Genomic DNA, 27,849 nt, shown 5'->3' on the forward strand with positions numbered 1-27,849 from the left:
GTGAACAGGGAGGCTACCACAGATCAAGCAGCATGGAGAGCCGCCATTAGGCGAACAAGGCCGATGCATGCAAACATGTTGGAGCCTTGAAAAATAAAACAAAAAATGAAACTCAAACATTCAATTTGAACCAAACTTGGTGAGGTTAGCCAAGGATGAAGTGATTCCATTTTCAGAACAATAGGTCAAAGGTCAAGGTCACTTGGGACAAACTTGGAGGATCAGCTGAGGGCCAGGGAAGGATGATGTCATTCAATGTTGGGAGCAGTCAGTAAAATGTGAAAGTCACAGGGCAGGGTCAAAAGTTCAGCCACAGACTGAATATGTGCACAGGTATTGCACCGTGTGCCCCTCCTTGCAATGCATGTATAAAATACTGAATTCTATATCACCACATTCAACCCACAAGAAATTAAAACAAAATGCAGGAACACTAACGGTATCATAACATATCTAAAGTACTAGAGTACATTGTGAGTATGTGAACAGCAAGCAAACGTTTATACATACGCCTGTCATCATAATATCATCTTGGTGTAAACTTTCAACATTTCTGGTGAGGTAAATGAATATGAACAGAAGAATAATTGAGCTAAAATATTTACCTTCTCACATTTTCTCTATCCCCCATTTTCCCCTCTAGATGTTCATATAACAAGGCGCTGTAGCATTTATCACACACGCAATGTTCAATTCTCAGCTCTCAACTTGCAGTGTCAACAAAATGCATCAGTAAATGCTTTGCTATTGATCGAATGATAAAACCAAGAAATGGGGCGATTACCCATGCTAATTTCACCCCCTAAAAAGAGAAAAAAATGTTCATGTTAAATAGTCAGCCAAATATCCAACATTTAATTGTTAGAATTCATGCAAGAAAACACAGTGTTACAACAGGAAATCTTCTGATTCAATTTCATAGTCGAGCATGTCAACTGAAGCCCTTGGTACATTCCCTTGGAAAGCTGAGATTCCAAGGAATTTCTTTGGTCTCATGAGTAAATGTACAGCTAAAAACAAAGTTAATTGAATATTGTACTGTATATCTACTAGCTGCTGAAAGAATCTCTTCTCTATCTCACATAGCAGAAAAGTTAGTAGCCTCTGAAAACCATCACGGTCGGGCCGTGTCGTGTTGAGCCGCTCATTTCTCAGCTGAACATAAACATCGCTTCGCTAAACTTCATTGCTTCACTCACTTGTTATGACAAACCTGGGTTCATGAACTGAGATGATTATCAAACATCAGAATTAGCAAACTACTGTACTTAACAAGCCAATGTTTCCTCCAATTATTTTGTTATACAGATGGTTTACTGTCACAAGTGGTGAAGAGGGATGTCTTTATGCTGTGACACAGCTATAACTAGGTGGCTCCTGTTGTCCAGATCGTCCAGTATTCCTTGCCTCCATACCTATTCCCCCAAAAGAGGGTGGTGGACTGCAAGAGGAGGCCAGTTTCCACCCTGCAATCCACCAGGTTCACATTCAGAATAGCCTGGGGCCACAACAACATCTGTATTACATCTGCTGGTACTACAACTCTTAATTATATAAGAAAACTCATAAATACTGACTGAAATGTAAATCCTATATGTTTACAATTCTGAAAGTCACCTAATATTGTGTAGTGGGGACCTAGCTGCTAAAGATGTCAAACATTGCTGTATACTTCAATATTATCGAAATGTTTAGTCTGAAAACAATGACCCTGAATTTCAAACTTACCAATATTGAAGAAGTGCTTGGCTATGGTGGCTGCCAGAGCCTCACACCAAACTTTAGTGGGGCAAAATATCAGCACTGAATATCCCTCCAGCACAGTTTCTAAGCACAGTTGTGTCACATGTTCACTGTCACCCTGCAACACAATATGATACATGGATTGTACTGGTTCACTGAATTGTAATATCTGTGGCTGCACAGAGGCTGAGAGAACATGTAAACAAGTTTAATAAAGAGCTGAAATATTTACCACAGCACTGTAACCTTCATATCTGTGGGTTCTTGTCCTGCAACCCTCACTTTACACACTTTGCAACTCCTAACTCGGTGCAGGAAATAAAAGAAAAATTCCCCCTAATATCTCAAGACATCACCCACTCCTTAGAGACGGAGAATTCTTATGTAAATCATCCAAGTGAGGTATACACTTCAAAGACTGGCTTTTCCATATACTGTACAGTACCAGCACAGTATACTATACAAAGAATGTGCTGCAAACTCTTAACATAAAAACAAAGCTTCCAACACCATAACTCTATTCCTCATACAATTCTATGGTAAGACAACTAAGGGGGATGAATTATCAAAGAGGACTTTATCATAATCATGAAGTAGGTCCCCTAATAATATATACAAGTGTCCTAACTGCACTCATACAGTGTTATAATGGCATAAATCATGCACAGCATAAACTGTTAAGTGAAGATACAGCAGGAATAAATCATAAAATAAAGAAGGAACTTTAATTCACCTTACTATAGTTATAAGTAAGGTCTTGAGTGTGATCTTCCCCAAGGCTAGGGAAACATTTACAAAAGTGATGGAAGCAGTTGCAGCTTCCACTGTGAAGGTACACAACCTCTAAAGAACATCTATAGATTCCTGAATTTACTGTATGCTACAGGGTGACAAGTGTACCAACATGATTGATCAGATGTGCCACACACTTCACATAGTATTCTATAAAGTAGCAGGCAAAGTATGTCAAAGTTTTGTAAGGGACTGTAATAAAGTTATTTGTGAATACTTCTACGTGATCAAGGGAGGAGAATGTATACACTGTGCAGTACAGATTCATAATGATGGAAGCTTGACTCAGCAAACTAGTTTGTGTGTGTGTGCTTTTTATTTAAGACCGTAAAAACATGGTAAAAATTTTATCAGTTTCAGGTACCAATTACCATACTGTTGCCAATCAACTGGTAAAACAGTGCAACAATTTATCAAACTGCCAATATAAATCTCACGACTGGCACAACTGAAAATCAAAGTTAATTAACTAATTTTCATGAAGTATGGCTGGAGAAAAAAAATCACTGATTACACTCTAAATACATTTTATTTGAAACAAAATAATCTAAAAATTAAGAAGACAACTTATACTTCTTTGTACACTATGTCACAACAGAACAGCTTTTCTCATCTAAAAAGCCTATTAACCCGCCCCGTCCCGACGACGTATGGGTACGTCACCACGATTTGCATTTGCCAGTCCCGGCGACGTACCAGTACGTCGTGCAATTGCAAGGTACCTAATTTGCACAATTTTCAATTTTCGCACGTGATTTTTCGTATGTATACACGGGACACCTTCCTCTATTCCTGTACAAGATACCAAGCAGGGACAATGCCTTACACTGCATAACCTCCCCCCTCCCCCCCTCATGCCATTGTCTTGGCAAAGGACCTGTTACCAGTGACCTGGCTAGTAAAGTTATTCAGGGCCAGAGTGATTCCCCAATCGATGACAATGTGGAGGACAATGTTTACATAGCATTAGAAGAAGAAACAGCCAGAAATAATGATCAGGTAGTGTGGCAAAAATAGGTCAGGTATGGTGATTAGTTAGTGAGTGAAACAATGCTTATAATGCCTTTATTACTGCTTGAAAACCAATATACTGTCATACTACATATACATTCGTACCAAGTAAATAAATAAATACCGTTTATGAGTGGATAAAATAGTTACCCTCCCATAGAACTCGTTTTCTTTGGTGCCAGCATGTCAGAAAACCCACTCAGGTAAGGAGGAACTCCTACCTGGATTGGGCACTTTAAACCTCAAGTGAGCGATTTCTCTATGAATTTTCGATGTTTCTCACCAAAAGCGAAGGTTTTAGCCAAAAAAAAAAAAATCGAAAATACCTCGGGACTGGGGGATGTCGGAGGTGCGGAAAACCTCGGGACGTGACGGGTTAACAAAACACTGATACAGAGACAAAAGTCACAACACACCGAAGCAAAAGAGGATTTGTGACTGCCTCCTGAGACAAGACTTGTACAATAGTACTAAACATGTCCTAGACCTTGACATTCATTGAAGAATATCAGCTTGGTAAATTCTATCTATATATCCATAGCCAGATGCCATAATCCTATAAGAGGTGGCTGTTTGTCTTTCAGTTAATTGTTTTAGGAGGAGGGGGCACCAACCCTTCACCAACCAATTCACTGACACGTAGGGAATATTTATGGGTTGGTTATATGGTTACCACCTAGCAATGTAAATGGTTTCTTGGCTTAGAGAAAACCACTGAGCTTGCCACTCAAAGTAAAGCAACCTGAAAAGGAGAGAATAGTAATAAAAAGTGACAGGAAAGATGGAAGAAACAGGAAGAGAGGAGGGCAGACACAGAAAAAGAATGATAAAGGTAAAGGAAGATTTAGGCAGCAATACATCAAGTGAGTAAATGATGGTTGCTACCACCTGCTTTTTTTATTTTACATTTTTTTCTCTACCAATCTTTGTTTATGGACGATTCTGATGAACTTATACTTGTACTCAGCCTCATTATTCATAACTCATATCTCACTTATGCTGGAGAGGGATGCCTTCACATAGTGGCACTGATATAACCAGGAGATCCACGGCCAAGTCAAATAAACATTCTTCAACTCCTTCCCTGTCCCAAAGTGAAGATGGAAGACTTCAAAACAGTGCAGAAGAGTAGCTTCAGTGTGCAGTCCATTGCATACATGGTGATATGAACCTGGACCACACCATTTTACTAAATCAAAATGGCTTTTAATAATGTTATTTTTTAGCATAGCTACTTGTTGGTAACTTTCTTGAGTCATATCTTTATTTTTTTATTATTTTTTTTTTTTATGTGTCTGACTCTGGGCAAAGGCTCAGAGTCTATTTCTCAGGGGCAGTGATCTATCCCAAGGCCCAGTAGTCCTCCTACACCTCACATGTCACCACTTCGGCGTTAACACCCACCGTCCATACTGAATACATACTAGAGCTGTCTCATACGGGACTGGTGTATTGGTGTTAGCGGGGGTATTTTTACGATATGTCGGTGGGCCATCTGGTAGGTCAGGAAAGTCTGCTTTTGGGAGATTCAAATCCTTAAACTGTTCCCTGCCCCAGCCGGGATTCGATCCTGGGTCCATTAGGACTGCAGGCCGCCTCTCTACAGATTCAGCCACGTCCTAGTTAAAATCCTATGTTTTGGCATTCACTAATTATAATAACTTTAATTTTTAAAAAATTAAAAAAAAAAAAAAAAAAAAAGTTTTCCATGTCCGATACCAATAAATCTGTGCATCCTTATTCCTCATCAGACTGGACTCGTCTCACCAATATAGATCATGCTCATTCACTCCAAGTTACCTGTATGGCAATATCTGGGGACAGCTGACTAATGCAAGAGCCATCAGCATCATATATGCGGGTACCTAACTTGATGGTCTCCCTCAGGGGTACTGGGCGATGAGAGGTGGCGTAAAGTGCTGCCTTGCCCAACCATTGAGCCAACAGAGAAAGATTTGGCAAAGTGGCTGACATCCCAATGATCTGCACTCCACCACCATCCTGTCAATTGAGTTGAAAGAGCAGTTATTTAATAAATCATGTAAACCCCGACAATGAGATCATCCTGACATAGTCACCTCTGGCCTAATTTGTCATAACATAATTCTTTAATTTTATCAGTTAATTTTCTTTCTCTTCCCTTTTTCATATCAACATATTGTTCCATTCTTTACCTCTCCTGCACATAATCCTTCTATGCTGTTAATATCCTAAAATTATAGCTTTCTTTGATTCCCAATTAATAAGCATCCTTTGAATAATATGTACTGGATAAATATAGCAGAGACAGTGATGAAATATTTATTGGAAAGAGGTTTCCTGTACACCAGGAAACCATTTACTACACTGGATGGTAACCATATAACCAAATTATGGCACCTGGTGGTTTAATGAGTAATTACGGGGCTCCAATTGAAATGAACCGGTGTTGGTTTATATCCATGGGGTGGTTGGGGTTTATTGCTCATGTAATGCCACTCAGGGATGAGTGGTCACTCTCATCTTAAATGTCAGGACCAACTTGCCTAGCCCAGGGCTCTTATGCTCTTCATGGGGCAACATAGGATTGGATGACGGATGGATGGATGGAAGGATGACTGGATGAGTGGCGTTATACCAGTGGAGAGGAAGAAGGATGTGCTTGTACTTTTGAATAAATGTATATGTCGGAGAAAGTAAATAATATTCCATATAGTAAACATATTTGCCCCACCAAGCTATCACTAGAATAAGGTAGCTAACCAACTAAGTGATCAATAATGAATTAAGAAAAATGTTTTAAAGTCATGAATCATCATCACCATCATCATCATCATCCAGTCATCTATTGCCACAGCATGTGTGTACAGGCCCAGCGCTAGGCCACTCTGTCTGGTAATTTCACACAAGAACTACCTCTTAACCACCCCTAAATGATATTATATGCAAGTGATCAATTAACCCAACCACCCATTGGATTAATCCCTCATTAACCCTTACACCGCGTGCATGTTTCCCAATGTTTTGCGTCTCCAGCGGGGTTATTCGAGCTCCGACAGACTCTCAAAAAATATTTACCAAAAATCAGTTATTAGTCCTAGAATATTAAAATTATATATGCCTATGGCACATACCTTCAGCTTTCTCCTGGGATGTTTGTTGAGCCTTCGTCGATTACCGTAGGACTTGTGGAGACCTCTGAAGTTGGGTAATGAAGTCTCCACTTTACACTTCCCGACAACCCGTAATATGATTACCACAGCCAGATATTAACACTATAAACACTACTCTATGATTATCAAGTAGTTTGGGATCCATACTCCAAATAAAAACCACTGTGAAAGCAATGAAAATTACGAGCGCATATGACCTTCCCACCTGCGCTAGTTCGCTGTTGGTATTCTGTCATTTATTATTCATAAAACCCCTCACACTTTATATTTCTATTACTATATAACACTAAATGGTGAGGATTTGGAAAATGTGAGTACGTTTAAGTATTTGGGTAGTGTGATGAGTAAGGATGGAGGTTTGGAGGGTGAAGTGCTTGAAAGGGTAAAGCAGGGAAGAAAGGTTGCTGGTTCCTTGAAAGCAATGATAAGAAACAGGGAAGTGAGCATGGAAGTGAAAAAGTTACTACACGACAGTATTGTGATACCAACTCTAACGTACGGAAGTGAAGCTTGGACATTGTTGGAAGGACACAAGTCAAGAGTGAGAGCAGTGGAAATGAGTTATTTAAGAGGAGCCTGTGGAGTCACATGGAGAAACAGGCTGACGAATGAGGATATAAAGGAGCGCTGTGGTGTGGATGTGGATGTGATAGGAAGCGTTATGAGGAACACACTGAGGTGGTTTGGCCATGTGGAGAGGATGGAGGGTGAAAGACTGACGAAGAGAGTGTACGTGAGCAAGGTGGAGGGGGGAAGAGGGAGGGGGAGGCCGAGGATGAGATGGAGGGATGGGGTGGAGAGGTATATGAGAGAGGGGGGTGTGAGTTGGGAGCAGGGCAGTGAAATGGCGGGGGACAGGGCGACTTGGAGGCGATTTGTTTGTGGCCACCCCAAACGGGATTGAGGCGTCTGGCAATAGATAGATAGATAGATAGATATATCTACAGTCTTTATCCATAAGTTTCCTTCAGTAGCATTAGTTTATTGTCACTGTAGGGATTCAATTTCTTTCGGTAAAATACGTAGCATTCACTTTCTCGTCCTGTATACTAGCATTGAGAGTGAATGTCACTTTCACCTTCACTCTCATAACTCATAGTATTCAGACATGCTAGAGTGAAACTTTCACTTTCATTACTCCTAGGGTATATACTCGTATTCTTATAATACTACTCATTTACATTTCTATTTACGTTCTCTATTTTATTTACGTTATTTACATTTCTATTTTATTTACACTGTGTTATGCACTGTCACTTGAAGTAACTTATAAAATTATTTTCTACTGTTCACGTATATTTACATTCATTACTTTCACTTGCTGTTTACACATTATTTACACATTATTTACAATTCCACTTGCACTGTTTTACTCAACAGAAAGATCGTAGTCACTCTTTTATCAATGGTCAGACCTTTACCTCTTTCCACACAAGGTTTAGTATGGGGTAAAGGTCACAGGGCCCTTTGCATGGGGGTGAAAAGTCCCTGAAGTCAGCAAGAGCAAACAGACGTACCTCCACATTGGAAGATGAGAGTGAACTTATAAGGGTGGGCCGGGGTGGTGGCCTACCTAGGGAAATGCATTACTGCCAATGTTAGCTTCTTGACACAGCTAATATATAGAAGTGAAATGATTGGCAGGAAATCTATACAATACATTATAAATTAGGTAGTTCCAGGTGAATGTAAATATCACTTAGGCTTCTCCCTTCCCTCCTTATATGTATATTTATTACGAAAATAGATTATACGGCATATTTCAAGGGGAAATAAACAGTGAAAATTAGCGAACGAGTGCACGTGAGGTGTTGTCAGGTGATAATTAGCCAATTCCAGGTGTATGGCACTCTCACTTACCTTATTTCTTTCTTGTATATATTATTTGGTATAAGAATAGGGCATAGGGCTTATTTCAATGGATGAAATCAGTGAAAAATTCCAGGGAAGATTTACTTAACGTAGCACAGCCGGGCAGGCGAGAGGATAGGGTAATGGAGGGGGGGTAGGGAGGGGAGTCAAGAACGGGGAGAAATGGCTAAATTGTCAACAATGGATGGGAGTACAGATGAGATTAGGAGTGCTGACTAGTGTTGGACATTGGCAGTACTGATAGATGATACAAGCCACCACTTGGAAGCCCGGGTGAATTCAAAATAGCACAGAATCACAAAAGCGACGCCCCGCGGTATGATCCCTTGCTCCCAAGCGTCACGAAAGTGACGCCCGCGGTTAAGGGGTTAAAGGATGCTTTATTGTGCAAAGATAATGTAATTTTTAAAAATCCAATTAATCATCCAATCCTCCATTACCCCACCACCTAATACCATACCACTTTTATGCAAAAAATAAACTCCAATCATCCCTAGAGTTTAAGCCCTTTAGGACTGCATCTAGGTGGGGCACCTTAACTGACTAGACAACCAGACATCCTTCTGATATTTACCTGGTTACCACCAATCATAGCAGTTTCCTGGAAAAAAGGAAATCATTTGCTTTGTCACTCAATGCAGTCACCTGCAGGCAGCATTACACTGATGGAGAGGACAGTAGGCACCCACATCTAAAACTAACATATAAAGTGTATACTGTATATACTGTACTGTATACTGGTGTTTGGTTATGTAGGGGACATGTTATGTGCTGGAAGTGGGGCAGGAGTCTCTGGCTAGGGTTAGTAGTGATTACAAGAAGATCAGAGAGTTATAGTCTCATCTAACAATGAGAGGGCTCTCCCTTTGTGCTAAGGGATCTTTGTGTACGATATGGTAGGAGTGTAAGCTGTTTGGTTGTGAGATCTGGGCAGAAATGGAAGAGGATACTTATAGGCTCAAACATAAAGAAATGACAATGATTAGACGGATATGTGGTGCATCCTTGAATGCAAGGCCTGGTGGGGCTAGATTGTGATTGAAGAGGCGAAAGGAAGGATGGGACTAAAATGTATTGGTGCTGTGATGAGGATGTATAATTTGAGATAGTTTAGGCATGTCAAGAGAATGGAAGACAACTGGCTGTGGATATCAACAAGTGTTAATGTCAAGGGTAGGGGTGCAAGAGGCAGCCCAAAAAGGACCTGGGACAAGGTCATCAAGTGTGACCTCAGTGATATGGGACTGAATAAGGTGGCTGCCATACATCGAGCAGTGTGGAGAGCTACCATTAGGTGACCAAGGCCAATGTATACAAGCATGCTGGAGCCATTAGAAATTATGGGAATGGATGAATAATAATACCTGTAATAATAATAATAATAATAATAATAATAATAATAATCCATCCATCATCCAATTCTATGTTGCCCCATGAGGAGCATAAAAGCCCAGGGCTAGGCAATTTGGTCCTGACATTTAAGATGAGAGTGACCAGCCTCACTCATCCCTGAGTGGCATTACATAAGCAATAACCCCAACCACCCCTTGGATATAAACCTTCACCGGCTCAATCCGACTGGAATGCTGTAATTACCCACTAAACCACCAGGCTCCATAAATAGGTTATATGGTTACCACCCAGTGTAGTAAATGGTTTCCTGGTGTACAGGAAACCATTAGGCTTGTCACTCAGTGTAGAGTCACCCATAGGCAGAAGGAAGAGGAAAGAATGAAGGAAAGAAAGACAAAAGAGGGAGTGTAAAGTCACCTGTAGGCAGAAGGACGAGGAAAGAAAGAAGTAAAGAAAGACAGAAGAGGAAGAAAGGAATGGAGAGAGGATAGGAAAGGGCAGACACCCGAGAGCAGCACTACATCGAGTGAGTGGATGGTGAGCGCCCCCACCTACCATAATAATAAAAATAATAATAATAATAATTGATGGTAGGTGGGGCACTCACCATCCACTCACTCAATGTAGTGTTGCTCTCAGGTGGATGCCCTTTCCTCTCTTCTTCTGTCTTTCCTTCATTCTTTCCTCTTCCTTCTCCCTATGGATGATTCTACAATGAGTGACAAGCCAAATGGTTTCCTGTATACCTGAAATCCATTTACTACACTGGATGGTAACCATATAACCAAATTATGGTGCCTAGTGGTTTAGTAGGTAAGACACTCCAATTAGATTGAGCCTGTGCAGGTTTATATCCAAGGGATGGTTGGGGTTTATTGCTCACATAATGTCGCTCAGGGATGAGTGAGGCTGGTCACTCTCATCTTAGACATCAGGACAAACTTGCCTAGCCCCAGGCTTCTATGCTCCTCATGCAGCTACACAGGATTAGATGATAATGATGATGATGATGATGATGATGATGATGATGATGCTACCCCCCCGCCTGGGGGTAGGGGGTTTCAAGAATACTCCCCCAGCATCCCTGCTAGTCGTACGAGGCGATTAAAAGGGCTGGTGGTGGGTTGGTGCCCCACCTAGTAAAAAGAACTAACTATCCAAGCAAATAAAGTGCCTCGGACCAGGACAGACTATACGTTGACGACTAACGAACGGACAAAGGACATTCAGAGGGTGGAGACATGGAATGTGAGAGGAGTGAATGATGAAGTGAAAGAGAGAGAGATTGTTCAGGTGCTTGAGGATGCAAGAGTGAATATATGTGGATTGACTGAAACTAAATGGAAAGATGAAAGGGTGAGACAGTGGGAATATGGTTTAGGTATATATGCGGGGGTTAATGAGAATGACAGGGCAAGACAGGGAGTATGTCTGATGATATGCAAGAAGTGGAAGGAGAATATAACAGAGTGTGGAACAGTGGTTGCGAGGATTGTATGGATGAGGATGAAAGTAGGTATACAAGCATGGGCAATGGTATGTGCGTATGCGCCAACAGAGGACCAAGTGGCAAGAGTGAAAGATGAGTTTTGGGCGAGTGTAGAAGCAAATTTGAGAGGAGCGAGAGAGTGCTTTTGACTGGAGAGTGGAGACATGAATGGCAAAGTTGGGAATGTACGAGTGGATGGAGTGGTTGGTCAGTGGGGTGTGCCAGCTGAAGTAGATGGGAATGGTAGTGCTTTGGTAGATATCTGTGCTGGTAAGGGGTTGGCAACAGCTAACACCTACTTTCGGCATAAGATGATCCACAGGTGCTCGTCAGAAGTATCGAGCGCCCTGCATCCCTCCTACGAAACAAACCTTTCAACATTGAAAAAACATATAAATAATGCATTTTATTTACCTTTAATGCTTGGTAGGGTATCCTTTACGCTTCTTCACGGACCTGAAACGTCGTGGAAGTGAAAAGGCAAGGTTCTTGTGGTGCTGGAGGGGTATTTTGTCCCATGAGTCATGAGTGGCTGCTTCCAGCTTAGGCAGAGAGCTCACGTCCTTCCCTTGGAGATTCTTCTTTACGAGGTACCAGAGGTTTTCTATCGGGTTGAGGTCTGGGCTATTGCCTGGCCAGTCTTTCATGAATGATACCTCGCAGTCACGAAGCCAATTGGTGACCGATTTGGCTTTATGAGCAGGTGCACCATCCTACTGAAACACTCGTGCACCTGTGAGCTCGAAGGACTCAGGTAAATGATCACAAAGAAGCTCCAGATAAACGTCCTGATTCACTCTGCAGTTCTTGGGAAGCACAACAAACTTCCCCAAACCTTTACCAGAGAAACAAGCCCATACCATGAGTGAATCAGGGTGCTTAACTGTGCTCTCCACGTAATGGGGGTCAAGCGGGTCACTACCTTTGCGCCGGTACACCGATGCTCCTCAATTACAGGTAACATTAAACGTTGCCTCATCAGACCACAACACTGACAACCATTACTCCTCACCCCAGTTAACCCTTTGAGATTCAAATGGCTATTTCGATCGTCATTTCAAATCCAACCTCAGAGATTCGAATGACGCTTTTGATCGTCATTTAAAGAAACTTTTGTAAAATATTCACCATAAATTGCATTTATGCATCATAACAAAGAGGCTCAAGCATGATGTCACGGAATAGTTGCTCTATATGTGGCAATACTGCACAGCTGGTCTGACTCATGGCTTTGTTTCTTTATAACTTTATTCTTGGTGAATATTTTTCTACAGCAAGGTATAAAATTTTTGGTTTTTGCCTAACTTCAACTCGCCACTTTGACTTGTTGTTGTCTTTGTTTTCCTTTTATGAACATACTACGATAAAGTACAACTATTCAGCTTCAAAATAACACCACAACCAGCATCCTATCATAAAAAGTGTATTTACACTGACCGATCAAAGAAAAACATCGCGAAGCGAATATGCGGCCGAGATTAAAGTGAAATTGTGCATCTCTTTCCTTTCGCTTTACTGCACAATGAAATGCAAATATTACCATAATCTATATAATCTATATATCATTGCATTTTTGTATGGTTTAAACCAAACTTACACATCTTTACTCATTATTTATTGCCGAATATTTTTCTATGGCAAGGTATAAAATTTTTGATTCTCACCTAACTTCAACTCATCATTTTGACATTTTATTTTCTTTGTTCTCTTTTTTTGAACATACTACGATAAAGTACAACTATTCAGCTTTAAAATGACACCAAAACCTACATTCTATCATAAAAAGTGTATTTACACAGAGTGATCAAAGTAAAATATCGGGCCACGAAAATTTGGGTCAGCGTGAGTGGCTGACTCTGGCACAGACATTATCTGTACGGCCCCAAAACCTGATAGGGTTAAGGTACTTGTTAGCAAAGGCAAGCCTACGAAGTCGCTGGTAACGTGTAAGAAGAGGCTTTCTCACAGGCCTGTGACTTGTGTAACCAAGTTCATGGACTCTTCGAGACACCGTGCGCACAGAAACCTCACCAAACACTTCCGGTTGCTCTCCTTAATTTTCCTTGCACTCACATGAGGATTAGACTCCATTGCACGTTTTAAAACATTAAAAGACCTCGGGGAAGTTTTCCTGGGCCTACCAGACCACGGTTTCTTTGTTGGAACATCACCACTATTTTCCACCCGAAAACGAGCGCACCACCTACGTACTGTCGATCGAGCCACACCAACCAATTCACTAATTTCCTTCATGGGGTGGCCTGCCTCCTTTAGAGCAATGATCTGGGATATGATTTCACTCGAAAGTTCACGGGTAGGGGCCATAACAAAGTGGCGAAAGCCAAAACACTGCGGGACACTAGGTAAAAAATGGCGCAATAAGAGAGGGAGACACGGCGGAGTTCCTCTCTCTCAGGCAGCCCGTAGGCAGCTGAGGCAGGAGCCAACCAGCGCGCAGTAAGGCCTCAAGCTCCCGTGATGTCATGCTAGAGCCCCAAACATCTGGCTCAATTTTTAGTACCAAAAAATGGGTGATTCTTTTTTCACCAAAAGTATTGCGCGCCCTGCCATAGGCGCTTGATACTTCTGACGAGCACTGTACATAGAGAGTAATGAGGAGGATGGATGGTGAACTTGTTGAACGAAAGGCAATGATAGAGTACATGTGTGTGGATGAGCGAATGAGAAGACAAGTGTTGGATGCAAGAGTGTGGAGAGGGTGGGGGAATGGAGTCTCGGACCATCACTTAGTGATGGCCAAGGTAAAGCTGCAAAGAAAATGGTTGAGGAGATGAAGGGGAAGACAGGAGGAAACAGCTCCTGTGAGAAGTGTGGAGAAGTTGTAAGATAGTGAGAAAATGGCAGAGTATAAGAGCATAGTGGAAGAAAGATTGGGAAGGTATGAGTTAGAGGAGATGGAAGGGGTGGAAGATGTAAGATATTCACGGAAGAGATAGGCGCAGTGTGTGAAGTGGTTTGTGGAGTGAGGAGGAGATACAAGGGTGTGCAAGGGACAGCATGGTGGAATGATGAGGTGAAACGAGCTGTGGAACAAAAGAAGATGGCATATAGTGAACGGTTAGTGAGTAGAGGTAGGGGAGAAGATGAGAGGGAGAAGAGAGAGGTATATGTGAGCAGAAGGGAGGTGAAGAGACTGGTGAAGGAGAGTAAGAAGAAAGTGGATGAAGAATTTGGAAGGAATCTGAGTGTGAAATGGAGGGAGAGTAAGAAATTGTTTTGGAAAAAGGTAAAGAAAGTAAGGCAGTGTGAAAGGGGAAATAGTAGGGGAGTCAAAGATAGGAATAATAGATTGTTGGTGGAGAAGAGAGAGAAATTGAGGAGATGCAAGGAGCACTTCGAGGATTTGTTGAATGTAGAGTGTGAGAGCAGAGAGAGTATAAGTGGTTGGGGAATGGCTGGGAGAAGAAGAGCTGAGTGGAGGGAGGAAGAGATCAATAGGGCGGAAGTAGTGGAAGCAATGAAGAAGATCAGGATGGGAAAGACCCCAAGAATTGATGGTGTGTGTGGTGAAATGCTGAGGTTTGGGGGTGAGATTGTTGTGGAGTGGATATGGAAGATGGGAAGATTGGCTTGGGAAGAGGGAAGGGTTCCAGAGGACTGGAAATCAGGTATAATTGTTCCTTTATGCAAATGAAAAGGGGAGAGAGAAGTATGTGGTAACCATAGGGGTATTTGCCTTCTTAGTGTGATTGGAAAAATATATGGAAGAATACTCATTGACAAGGTTAGGCATATGACAGAGGAGCTAGTTGAAGAACAAGGGGGATTTAGGAAGGAAAAAGAGTGTGTAGATCAGATATTTGTTCTAAGATGTTTAGTGCAGAAGTATCTAGAGAAGGGAAAGAAAGTATATGCTGCCTTCATGAACCGGAGAAAGCTTATGACAGAATAGATAGGCAAGGTATGTGGAAGGTATTAAGAATATATGGAGTGGAGGGGAAATTGTTGGGTGCTGTGAAGAGTATGTACGAAGGAGCTAGGGCTAGGGTTGAGCGGATGGTGAGCTGAGTGAGTTCTTTGATCTCAATGTGGGACTGAAACAGGGTTGTGTGATGTCTCCATGGCTGTTAATATATACATGGATGGGGTTGTAAAGGAAGTGCAAGGTAGGGCAGTGGATGTGGGGCTGGCACTAATCAATGAAGGTGAGATTTGGAAGAATCTGGTGTTGCTGTTTGCTGATGATACAGTATTGTTGAGTGAAGATGAATGGGAGTTGCAAGGTTTGGTGAATAATTTGGGACTGTGTTTGAAGAGGAATCTGAAAGTTAAAGTAAACAAGAGTAAAGTTATGGTATTTGAAAGGAATGAAGTCACACAATGTACAGTGAGGTTGGATGGTGAGGATATGGAGGATGTGAGTGCATTCAAGTACTTGGTAGTGAGATGAGTAAGGATGGAACGTTGGGGGATGAAGTGCGTGAAAGGGTACAGCAGGGAAGGAAGGTTGTTGGTTCACTGAAAGCAGTGATGAGAAATAGGGAGGTGAGTATGGAAGTTAAGAAGTCACTGCATGATAGTATTGTGATCCCTACCCTGACGTATGGAAGCGAGGCGTGGACCTTGTAAGAGGGGAACAAGTCAAGAGTGAGAGAAGTGGAAATGAGTTACCGGAGAGGAGCATGTGGAGTGACATGGAGGGACAGGTTGACGAATGAAGAAGTGAAGGAACGTTGTGGGGTGGATGTGGATGTGGTTGAGAAGATTAGGAGAAATACACTGAGGTGGTTTGGACATGTGGAGAGAATGGAGAATGAAAGACTGACTAAGAAGGTGTATGTGGGTGAGGTGGAAGGAGGAAGAGGGAGGGGTAGACTGAGGATGAGGTAGAGGGATGGAGTTGAGAGGTATATGAGGGAGGGGGGAGTGAGTTAGGGGGAGGGTCAAATGGTGGGTGACAGAGCGACTTGGAGGTGTTTTGTCTGCGGCCACCCTTTGCGGGATTAGGGCATCGGACTATAGATAGATAGACAGATCATCATCATGATCATCATCATCCAATCCTAAACTGCCCCATGAGGAACACAGGACCCCATGGCTAGGCAAGTTGGTCCTGACATTTATGATGAAAGTGACCAGCCTCATTCATCCCTGAGTAGCACATGAGCAATAAACCCCAACCATCCCTTGGATATAGAACTGTCCAGGCTCAATCCGATTGGAGTAACTTAATCATTATCATCTTCATGATCATCTGATCCTGTGTTGTCCCATGAGAAGCGTAGGAGCCCGGGGCTAGGCAAGTTGGTCCTGACATTCAAGATGAGAGTGACCAGCCTCACTCATCCCTGAGTGGCATTACATGAGCAATAAACCCAAACCACCCCTTGGATATAAACCTGTAAAGGCTCAATCCAATTGGAGAGCTTTAATTACCCACGAAACCACCAGGCGCCATAATCTGGTTATATGGGAGTAATTTAATTACCCACTAAACCACCAGGTGCCATAAGTTGGTTATATGGTTACCACCCAGCATAGTAAATAGTTTCCTGATGTACCATAATTTTGTGCAGAGAAGCGCATGACCGGGGATTTGGCACTCCTTCTTAACACAACAGCATTTGGGCTGGCTCTATCGGATAGGTATATGTGAAGCTACAGTACGTGGTGAAATCTTTTGGCCGATCAGATGGTGCCAGGATTCCATAGACTTCAATGATGAATGAATGGAAGCATGGCCCACTGAAACGGGCAAACTTGGCTGTCTAAATGCTGCTATTCCTCACCTCGCCTTAGGGTGGGAAAGGAGGTCCGGATGATGATGAATGATAATCACACTGTAATAACACAGGGTGGGCCAAAAGTACTGTAGTTATACAGTACTGATCGGGTCATGTTTAGTTATACAGTTTCTAAAATTATTTAATTTTTTTTTGTATATTCTAATTTACTGTTTCTTTTTATTTTACAGGTATTGAGAACGATGGCAGGGAATCTGAGTGAAGAACAAAGAAAGTGGATTCTGAAGCAGTATTGGAAGTCTGAAAATGCCGTGACGGTGCGCACAGAATGGCAAGAGGTACTGTACTTGACACTACACCAGCATGTCTGACAACTTATCATATCAGACATAAATTTGATACAACTGGTTCAGTGGTTAATGCACCAAAATCTGAACATCCTTGGACATCTGTGACAGAGGAGAACGGAATGGGAATCGCCCTGACATTCGTGAGCAGTTCAAAAAAGTCCATGCAACGTCCATCTCAGGAGCTATCAATACCAAGAACGTCCTTGCGACGCTTAATGTGTAAACTGAAATTGAAGCTGTACCATCCAAGACTCTTACATAACTTTCTGGAAGATGATTCAGACCGTTGGCTGTAATTCTGTGAGATAATGCATAACCAAGTTTCTCATCAACCAGACCTGCTTGATAAGATCATCTGGTCAAACGAAGTCTGTTTCAAGTTGTCAGGCCACATGAACAGGCATAATTGTGTGTACAGGGCAGACAAAAATCCTCAAGTGACTATCACAACTGAACTGAACCAGCCAGGCATCACTGTGTGGGATCGACTGTCCAGCGATGTTATCATGGGGTCAGGGTTTTTTTAATACAACTGTGAGTGGCAACAATTACCTAACCATGCTGCGCAAAATGGTGATGCCACAACTCGCAACCAGGGTTGACTTCACCGTTCTTTCAACAAGATTGGGTCCCTCCTCATTTTGCTTTGATGGTACACAACCACCTTGACAACACCTTCCCACAGCGATGGATCAGGTGACATGGCAGCATTGACTGACTGCCACGTTCACCCAACCTGACACCTTTGGACTTCTTCGTGGCAGGTGTAGTAAAGGAAAAGGTTTTTGCAAGGAAGCCCCACACAGTGGATGAATTGAAGGCGTACATCTTGCAAACATTTATGGACACTGATGCTAACAGGAATTTGTGCATTACAGTGTGTCATAGTGTTCGGGTCAGGTTCCAGGAATGTAGCAATGTTGATGGAGGACATTTCGAGCACCTAAGAGACTAAACATGATCGATACTATATACCTACTTTTGGCCCACCCTGTATAATAATGATAATAATAATGATATAAATAATAATAATAGTAATACTCTATCTACCTACTGCCAGACACTTTAATTCTGTAAGGGGTAGCCATAAACAAACTGCTTCCATGTCCCTCTGTCCTCCGCCATTTCACCATCCTGCTCCCAGCTCACACCCCACTCTCTCATATACCTCTCCACTCCATTCCTCCATCTCATCCTTGGCCTCCCCCTCCCTCACTCCCCCTCCACCTCACTCACATACACTCTCCTTGTCAGTCCCTCACTCTCCATCCTCTCCACATGGCCAAACCACCTCAGAGTGTTTCTCCTAAGGCTGCCTATCTCATCCACACGATATCGCTCCTTCACTTCCTCGTTTGTCAGTCTGTCTCTCCATGTGACTCCAAAGGCTCCTCTCAAATAACTCATTTCCACTGCTCTCACTCTTGACTTGTGTCCCTCCAACAAGGTTCAAGCTTCACTTCCCTATGTTAGAGTTGGTATCACAATACTGTCATGCAGTAAGTTTTTCACTTCCATGCTCACTTCCCAGTTTCTTATCTATGCTTTCGAAGAACCAGCAACCTTTCTTCCTTGCTGCACCCTTTCATGCACTTCACCCTCCAAACTTCCATTCTTACTCATCACACTAATAATAGTAATAATAATGATGGTAATACTAATAATAATAATAATAATAATAACAATAATAAAGCAATAAACAATAATCTGTCTTTTATATCCCAAAAGCACCAGTTCTTCCTAAGGAATTCACTAGCACTTGAAGCACATTTACACACTTACAATTACAGTATTGTGACATATTAATGATACATAGTAACAATGGTATAATGATGCAGCTCACGTTGGTGTGGCGTGAAGAGTGAGCCAGGAAGGTAAGCTTGGTGAGAAGCAGCTCCAGCAGGTATCCACGGTGTTGATCCCCCACCAGGTGCAGCTCATCAACCACCACCACCCCTATACTGCCAAGACCCACTGACCCACCTTTACCTTTCCTGGTCTTCTTTTGATGACTGATGCCATTCATGTCCTCCTCTACCAGTCTGGCAAACATAATAACTGAATATAGTAATTGTGGAAGAGATTAAAGTCATGGCTAATGAGAGGGAATTTAACTATTGCTATACTGTACTGATAAATGGAGACAAATAAGTGGACAGTGAATTTAACCAGTCTGGCAATAGATAGATGGATAGAATTTAACAGTAAATGTGTAAAGGGAATTAAGAAAGAAGTGGCTCAGAAAAGAAAGGTGACCAGTGATCCGAAGGCCTTGATACAAAACATAGGTCTAAATTTGGACATTGCAAGAGGACTGCATGAAGGAGTGTTAGTGCCCAGTTTAACACAGAGGTTGGTAAGCAACAAAAAAAATACATAAATAAAATAAATAAATAAAAATAAGAGGAACTACAGGAGAAATTGATCTGTTGCAGAAAATGTGTTGTGTACATTGGACAAGATAAGAAACAATGTGATTCATGAATGATCCGCAGTTATGATGTCTATTGATGATAACAGAGGACAATGTGCTACGTAATATGGTCATATGCTGAGAATGAGATGTTGATAGGGTGATGGTGGTAATTTATGTTACCCCAGGCTCACCTAAAATCAAATCCAGTGGACTGCTGACTGAAGCTGCCCATCTTCAGCAGCCAACTATCCTCCTCTTAGGGAATAAAGAAGAAGCTGCAAGGTTTTTGACTTGTACAACCAGGGAGCTCTGCCACCCAGCTGTATCAATGCCACCAAGAAAAGGTGTACCTTTCCAGTGTCCAATAGGGCAGTGGTAGCATTAACAGTACAGTAGTACAGTACAACCTCTCAAATCTGAAAACCAATTTTCCAAAAGCATCCACTTTCCAAAATATTTTTTCATGCAATAAGGGGATGTTTATATCATTTGTACTTGCATAACTAATGCCTATTTGAAGCCAAAGTTTCTCTGTGGACATGTATAACAAAATGACGTATGTATTACAATACTAATGAAATGTACTTTACTGCACTTATTGTTCATGGTACTGTAGACTGTTTTTTACATGATTTTCTCACAGTTATGATTCTACTTTCCAAAATAAAGTATTCCATTTTCCGAACAGCCTTTGGGCCAAAGTAATTCAGATTTGAGAGTTTGTACTGTTGCCGTAACTTTAGGTTTATCTGAAATGTGAACCCAGTAGGCTGCAGGCTGAAGTTTCTCCCCCCTTGCAGTCCACCATCTCCCTTTCAGGGGATAGGGAGGGAGTAGAGGGATGTCTGTATATTCAGTCAGCAAAGCCATCCAGCTACTCTGTGTCAATGTCACTTTGCAAAGATGCCCTTCTCCATCACCTGACAGGGTGGTGAAATGGGTACAGGTATATGTGAGTATGTCTAAATGTAAGAAGAGGCATAACTAGTCAAGATGATGGATAAATATGGTGAACAAGTGTGTAGAAAAAAATTAGTGCTGATGCTGATAAGGGATGAAGTAAGTCAGACGATGAATATATGGACAAGCACCCGAGACAAGGATTCAAAACCCGCTTTTTACTTAACAGCTCATGGAATGGCTATCTAATGCATGTACATGAGGGACATTTATAAAGATAAAAACAAAATACTGCATAAAGTCTGAATGGTTAGGCTTGCGAGGTGAAGCGATGGTTCCTGTGGCTTGAAAGATGTATGAGTGATTATGTGACCCGTGGCTGCTGACAGTTTTCCCAATTACATACTTTTTTTTCCTTGTTCATGGACACCTCAACACACTGTTTATATGATTTTAACTTGTAGCACCATTTTGTCACTTTACAATTGTTTTTTTATTAATGCAATCTCTAAAATGTCTAGTTTTTTGGTACACAATATTTTCTTCACTTACAGTAGATCCTCGCTATGACGAACTAATTAGGGGAAAGCCAGGTCCATTAACCCCTAAAGACCTCATTTTTCCGAGGCTGTGTTCCACCCTAGCTACAATTTGGGGTCGATTTTTCAACTTTTACCAAGGAAAAATTTTTCCCTACAGCTCTGAAGAGCCTGAATTTACACACTTGAAAATGCCAATCTCAATCCCCTAGGCATAATGGTTACTGCAAAACCGATTTTCAAATATTATAAGTCCCCCCCTGGTAGTAAGAGAGAGAGACTAGAAAAAATAAGCAAAAACCTAATTTTCACTAGTGAACCTTGCTAAAATAAATGAAATCGATGTAAAATGTCTTACACTTGATGAAGCTAGTGTAGGAGTCAGCATGCGAGTAAAAACAGAAGGCAAAAAATAAACTTTCAGAGAAAAAACTATTTTTTGCTAAAGAAACTTACCAAAATCAATGAAATAAAAACAATTAACTCCAAGCCTTGGCCACCCCGCTTCTGGGATACATGGCATCTGGCAATGAATGAATGAATGAATGAAATCAAGCTAAAATATGTTTCTATTGATGAAATAAAGTGCAGGAGTCAGCATGCAAAAAAAAAAAAAAAAAAAAAACTTTCAACTAACAACCCTAAATAAACAACTATAAACTTATAACAAACCTTTCTAGGCACCAATCAAAGTTATTTAGCAAGGATTAGAAGTGGACCATAGCAGGGAAATTACAGCATCATATACAGGACACAGGCTAGGGAGGGAATGCAGTGAAGGATGGGTGTGGGGTCTCAGGCAGGGAGAAACATATCTCCAATGTGGGAGAGAGGTGGTGGGAGGGTAATTTTTGTGAGAGTAGGCAGACACAGACCGATCATGGCAGTGAAATTCCCGCATCATATTCGGGAAAAAGGATAGGGAGGGTGGGAGGTGGAGGTGAGGTGGGGGGTCTCAGGCAAGGGTGTGACATACCCCCAATGCAGGGAAGAAGTGGTCTACCTATCTGTCTATCTACAGTATCTATTTATTGCCAGACGCCTTAATCCCATAAGAGGTGACCACAAACAAATCGCCTCCATGTAACCCTCTTCCCCGCCATTTTATTGCCCTGCTCCCAGCTCACACGCCCCTCTCTCATATACCTCTCCACTCCACCCGTCCATTTCATCCCTCTCCCCCCTCCACCTCAGTTACATACACTCTCCTCATCAGTCTCATACTCTCCATCCTCTCCACATGGCCAAATCACCTCAATGTGTTTCTCCCAATGCCTCCTATCACATCCACGTCCACACCACAATGCTCCTTCACTTCCTCATTTGTCAGTCTGTCTCTCCATGACTCCATATGCTCCTCTCACATAACTCACTTCCACTGCTCTCACTCTTGACTTCTGTCCTTCCAACAAATCCATGCTTCACTTCCATACATTGGAGGTGGTATCACAATACTGTCATGTAGTAACTTTTTCACTTCCATGCTCACTTCCCTGTTTCTTATCACTGCTTTCAAGGAACCAGCGACCTTTCTTCCTTGTTGTACCCTTTCAAGCACTTCACCCTCTAAACTTCCATCCTTACTCATCACATTACCCAATTACTTAAATGCACTCACATTTTCCATTTCCTCCTCATCCAACCTCACTGTACATTCACTGAAATCACTTCTCTTGAAGACCATAACTTTACTCTTCCCTACATTCACCTTTAGATTCACCTTTACATTCACCAAACTCATTCACCAAGCCTTGCAGCTCCCCTTCTTCTTCACTTAACACAGTATCATCTGTAAACAACAGTACAGGGAGTTTCCAAACACTGAACTCTCTCATTAAGACCGCTCCAACATCCACTGCCCTACCTTCTATCTCTTTTATAACTCCATCCATATATAGACTGAACAACCATGGAGACATGACACATCCTTGTTTCAATCCAACCTTCAAATAGAAAAACTCACACAGTTAACTATCCACAAGCGCTGCAGCCTTAGCACCCTCATACATACAGTTCACAGCATTCAACAACTTCCCATCTACTCCATAATTTTATATCCTTAATACTTTCCACAATTCTTGTCTATCCACCCTGTCATGTGCTTTCTCCAAATCCATGAAGGCTGCACACAACTTCTTTCCCTTCTCTAGAAACTTTTCCACTAAAGATCTAAGAATGAATATCTGATCTACATGACCTCTTCCCTTCCTAAAACCCCCCTGTTCTTGTCCAACTAATTCCTCTGTTATTTCCCTAATCCTCTGTTATTTCCATACCTCTGTCAGTAAGTATCCTACCATACACTTTTCCTATTACACTAAGACAAATGCCCCTATGATTACCACACACTTCATTTTCCTCTTTTCCTTTGTACAGGAGAATAATTAATCTGACTTCCAACCTTCCAGTACTCTATCTTCCTCCCAGGCCAATTGCACATCTTCCACATCCATTCTACTATCTCTCCCCCATGCTTCAGCATTTCACCATTGACTCCATAAATTCCTGGGGATTTCCCCATTATAACTTTCCTCATTGCTTCCACAACTTCCATCCTACTGATTTCTTCTGTCTTCTCACATCCCTCCTTCTCCCAGTCATTCCCCATCCACTTATACTGTACTTGCAATACTTTCATTCTCTATGTTCAAAAATTCCTTAAAGTGTTCTCTCCATCTGCTCACTTTTTCTCTCGTCTCCACTAGTAATCTACCATTTTTATCTTTCACTCCCCAAATAACTTCTTTGGCACCCTGGCTAACTCTCTTTACCTCTTTCCAGAACATTTTCTTACATTCCCTCCACTTTACACTCAAGTTCCTTCCAAATTCCTCATCCACTCTCTTCAAACTCTCTCTTACTAATCTTTTCACCTCTCTCTTCCTTTCTATATATAACTCTCTCTTCCGTCTCTCAACTTCTTCCAAGCCCCTGTTTCTCATGTGGGGGGTTATTTTGGTGTTAGTAGTGAGACACACGGCACTCATGATGGAAATTACTATGCCATATTCGGGACATAAGGCAGGGAGGGAGGAAGGTGGAGGTGGGATGGAGGGTCTCTGATGGGGGGAGGGGGGGATGAGAAACACCTCCAATGTGGGGGAGGTGGTGTGGGGGATATTATGGCAGGAGGAAACACACACAAAGCGATCATAGCAAGAAAATTGCCACATCATTTGATATAAAAGGGGGTGAGGGAAGGGGGGAAGCGGGCATGAAACACTCCCCCATACGATGTAGATGCAGTATTGGTGGGTAGTTTGGGTGGGAGGGGACACAACTGGCCATATCCAATCGGCCAGAGGGAGGTGAAGTGGATGGGGGGGGTCTCTCCATTGACCTGGTGAGTGGGCGGGATCTTCCTTCTAACCACCTCATCCCCTACTTTTGATTGGGTAAGAGCCATTTATGTCATAAACGGGGCTGGCTTAGTGCTTGGCAGCTCTTGACAGACCTACGATCGTCAGTCATAGGACAGTACATGGCAAATTTGCAAACTGACAATCTTCAGACATAGGAATTTGGGGGTTACATCTGAGCCCTCTCCCCCACCCTGTGAGGTGGGATGTTATGCGCATGCTTGAAAATAAATGAGTACCATAGCATATTCTACTGCTAAAAATGTAAATTATACCCATTTAACATTAACTTGACCAACAGTTTTGCTCTTTTGCATCTGCATACGGGTATCAAACTCGTAAGCAGCATACCTGCAACAGGGAAAGCTGATAAATCTGGGAAACCGTCTCAGACTGAACCCCAGCTACAAGGCTGTTCTCAGAATAATGGCCGAGGTCCAAAACCGCAGAAGAAGGACCAGGGGCAAAACACCCAGAAACCTGAGTGGAAGAGGTACAACAGGTACCCTAACCAGCAGCAGTATCAGCCACGCAACCGACCGTCGGGACTATCCTTTTCTGCAACAGCCCCAGTGAATCGGAAGCAGGAGGCGAATGCACCCTTCATTCCTCAGCAGCAGCACGGTGGTGTCGTCCCCAGCAGTATGGGTACTTCCCCACAGTTCACTAGTTCCCCAGCGACAGTGAACCCTCCTCCACAGGTGGTCAATGCTCCAGCTCCTCAGATGGTGAGCACGACCCCTCAAGTATATAATTCTCAGGGCACCAAGTTTGCTGCATCGTTTGTTCAGCAGCCAAATCAGTGGCTGGCTGCTTCCTCCACAGGCCCTCCCACAGGTGACAGTACCTTCCTTGTTCAGCCAGGGTTTGTGGGAGACATTCCTGTGAAGGTCCTGAGAGACAATGGGTCCTCAGGTTGCTCTGTCAGGCAGAGTCTAGTTCAGCCTGAGCAGTACACAGATCAACAGATCCAAGCTAACCTTATTGATGGATCAGCGAGATTGTTCCCCGAGGCACGTATCCAGGTGGCATCTCCATTTTACACTGGTACGACAGTTGCAGTTATCATGCCAGAACCCTTATTTGACCTTATCATAGGCAATATTCCCGGTGCCAAGGATAGTTGCACTGAAGATGACGCTAATCAGACTTCGGCTACAGTAACGCGAGCCATGGCTGAGGCTCCAAACTGTATCACCCCGGTGACCACTGAATCGCCGCAAGATCTGATGCGTAATCAAGTTGTTGTTCAAGAACAACATTCTGACCCGACACTTGCTGCCGTGCGAAAGAAACAAAAGGGTAGAGTGATAAAGTATTCACGAGGAGGTCAAGCTAAGTTCCTTCGCAAACAAGGATGGCTGTACCGTGAGTCACGAACACCCCAGGGCGAGGTTCAACTGCAGTTTGTCATTCCCGCTAAGTACCGCCAAGCAGTGTTAGAATGGGGTCATTGTTCAGCCTCAGGAGGTCACCTGGGCAAAAGGAAAACCCAGGGCCGTATCCGTGCTGACTTTTTCTGGCCAGAGAAGGGACGAGAGATAGATAATTTTGTGCGTTCCTGCAATGTGTGTCCATATACCACTAATCAGGGACATGTCTTTCCTGTGCCGTTTGAAACCACACCCGTAATCTCTGAGTCAGTTGAAAGAGAGGGCAGTGGTGATGTGGGTGCAGACCTGACGTCAAGCCCGTTGGCCCCATAGGACACAGTATGTCCAGGGCCTGTACATACATATGTACTGTATGTTAAGGGGGAAGTTCGAGAACCCAGCAGAGACAGTCCGAAGCTGTGTATGAATTACCTTGTGGAACGTCTCGAGCTGTGGGCCTCTCAGAGGATTCCAGGAGAATGCAAATTATCACAGGAGTGTTCACACCCATGGTGGGTGTTAAAATGTGACCTGCCCGAGACTGCATAGGGATTCTCAGCTTCCTAATGTTAATCGTAAGTGTAGAGTTAGTTTAACCAGTAAACTGGGTCCCTAGTGCATTGCAGCGTTTGATGTCCTGCACAGACGCCTAGTCTTTTCACTCTTGACCACGTTCCCTGGTTAATTTGGTGAATTGCAGCGTTTGATGTCCTGCACAAACGCCTAGTCTTTTCGCTAATTAGGTTTAGAGTTTAACCAGTAAACTGGGTTCCATTAGCGAATCGTAGCGTTTGATGTCCTGCATAGACGTCCAGTCTTTTCGCTCATGACCACGTTCCCTGGTTAATTTAGCGAATTGCAGCGTTTGATGTCCTGCACAAACGCCCAGTCTTTTCGCTGATTAGGTATAGGGTTTAACCAGTAAACTGGGTCAGCGTTTGATGTCCTGCAGAGACGCCTTGACTACGTTTCCTGGTTAATAATGTAAATAGTGTACTTTTTGTAACATAAGTACTGATTGCTAGGCAGAGAGAGAGAGAAATGACACTTTTGATGCTCCACCTTGATTGCTTTTGCAGGTGCAGCTGGCAGGTGCAGCACTGTCGTGCAGTTCAGCTGATCGTCCCTGACGCATGCTGCCGCCTCTTCTCTTCCTCGTCGTCATCATTTACTATTGACTTGCATTATGTAATTTTACACGTAGGTACAGATACACCACAACTGTATCACATACATCACACTACATAACAATTAGTTGTTAATGTAAATGTAGCGAACTTTTCGCTCAGTTTGACCTGAGTACAGGATTTTTCACCGTCGTCACGGAGTTTTTCCCTCACTCTTGCTTCTATTAACATAAATCCGAGTTTTTTTTCGCTCACTGGCGACTGTGACTTTCTCCTGTAGCAGGATAGCACACACACAGTGTGAATCTTGTGTGACTGCGTTAGGATTTATATGTATGTATATTGAAAATTTTTTTTGGTGAGGAAAAAAAATTGATATTCCATTGCCAGACGCCATGTATCCCAAGCGGGGTGGTCAAGGGCTTAAGAGTTAATTGTTTTACAGGGAGAGGCACTAATCCTCCACCAACCCCACTTGACACGTAGGGATGCCAACAGCATCTGGTGTTCCCAGGCGGTCACCCATCCAAGTACTAACCAGACCCAACGTTGCTTAACTTCGCTGATCGGACGGGAAGCGGTGTACTCAACGTGGCATGGCCATTGATTTTGATGGGGCGTAATGTCACGAGCTGGCGCGATCATATATCTAAACAAACTCGTGACAC

At 42.7% G+C, this 27,849-nt stretch overlaps 1 protein-coding gene and 1 non-coding gene across 2 annotated transcripts in view; both read right to left on the bottom strand.

Moving 5' to 3' along the window:
• PolQ (DNA polymerase theta) overlaps positions 1-27,849 on the bottom strand; it is a 290,206-nt gene that overhangs the window by 200,532 nt on the left and 61,825 nt on the right. The window contains exons 6-10 of the mRNA XM_080282250.1: positions 19,335-19,509; positions 18,890-18,895; positions 12,335-12,355; positions 5,347-5,547; positions 1,729-1,861 (exon numbers count right to left, since the gene is read on the bottom strand). Of these exons, the coding sequence (XP_080138376.1) occupies positions 1,729-1,861; positions 5,347-5,547; positions 12,335-12,355; positions 18,890-18,895; positions 19,335-19,509 (536 nt within the window). The remainder of the gene's footprint in view (positions 1-1,728; positions 1,862-5,346; positions 5,548-12,334; positions 12,356-18,889; positions 18,896-19,334; positions 19,510-27,849) is intronic.
• On the bottom strand, positions 27,671-27,789 carry LOC145412704 (5S ribosomal RNA). The gene has a single exon (XR_013899615.1). It is a non-coding gene; the product is annotated as a 5S ribosomal RNA (ribosomal RNA).

Source organism: Coenobita brevimanus, chromosome 93 (assembly GCF_032717465.1).
Source record: "Coenobita brevimanus isolate Jiangsu-jjx chromosome 93, ASM3271746v2, whole genome shotgun sequence".
NCBI lineage: Eukaryota > Metazoa > Arthropoda > Malacostraca > Decapoda > Coenobitidae > Coenobita > Coenobita brevimanus.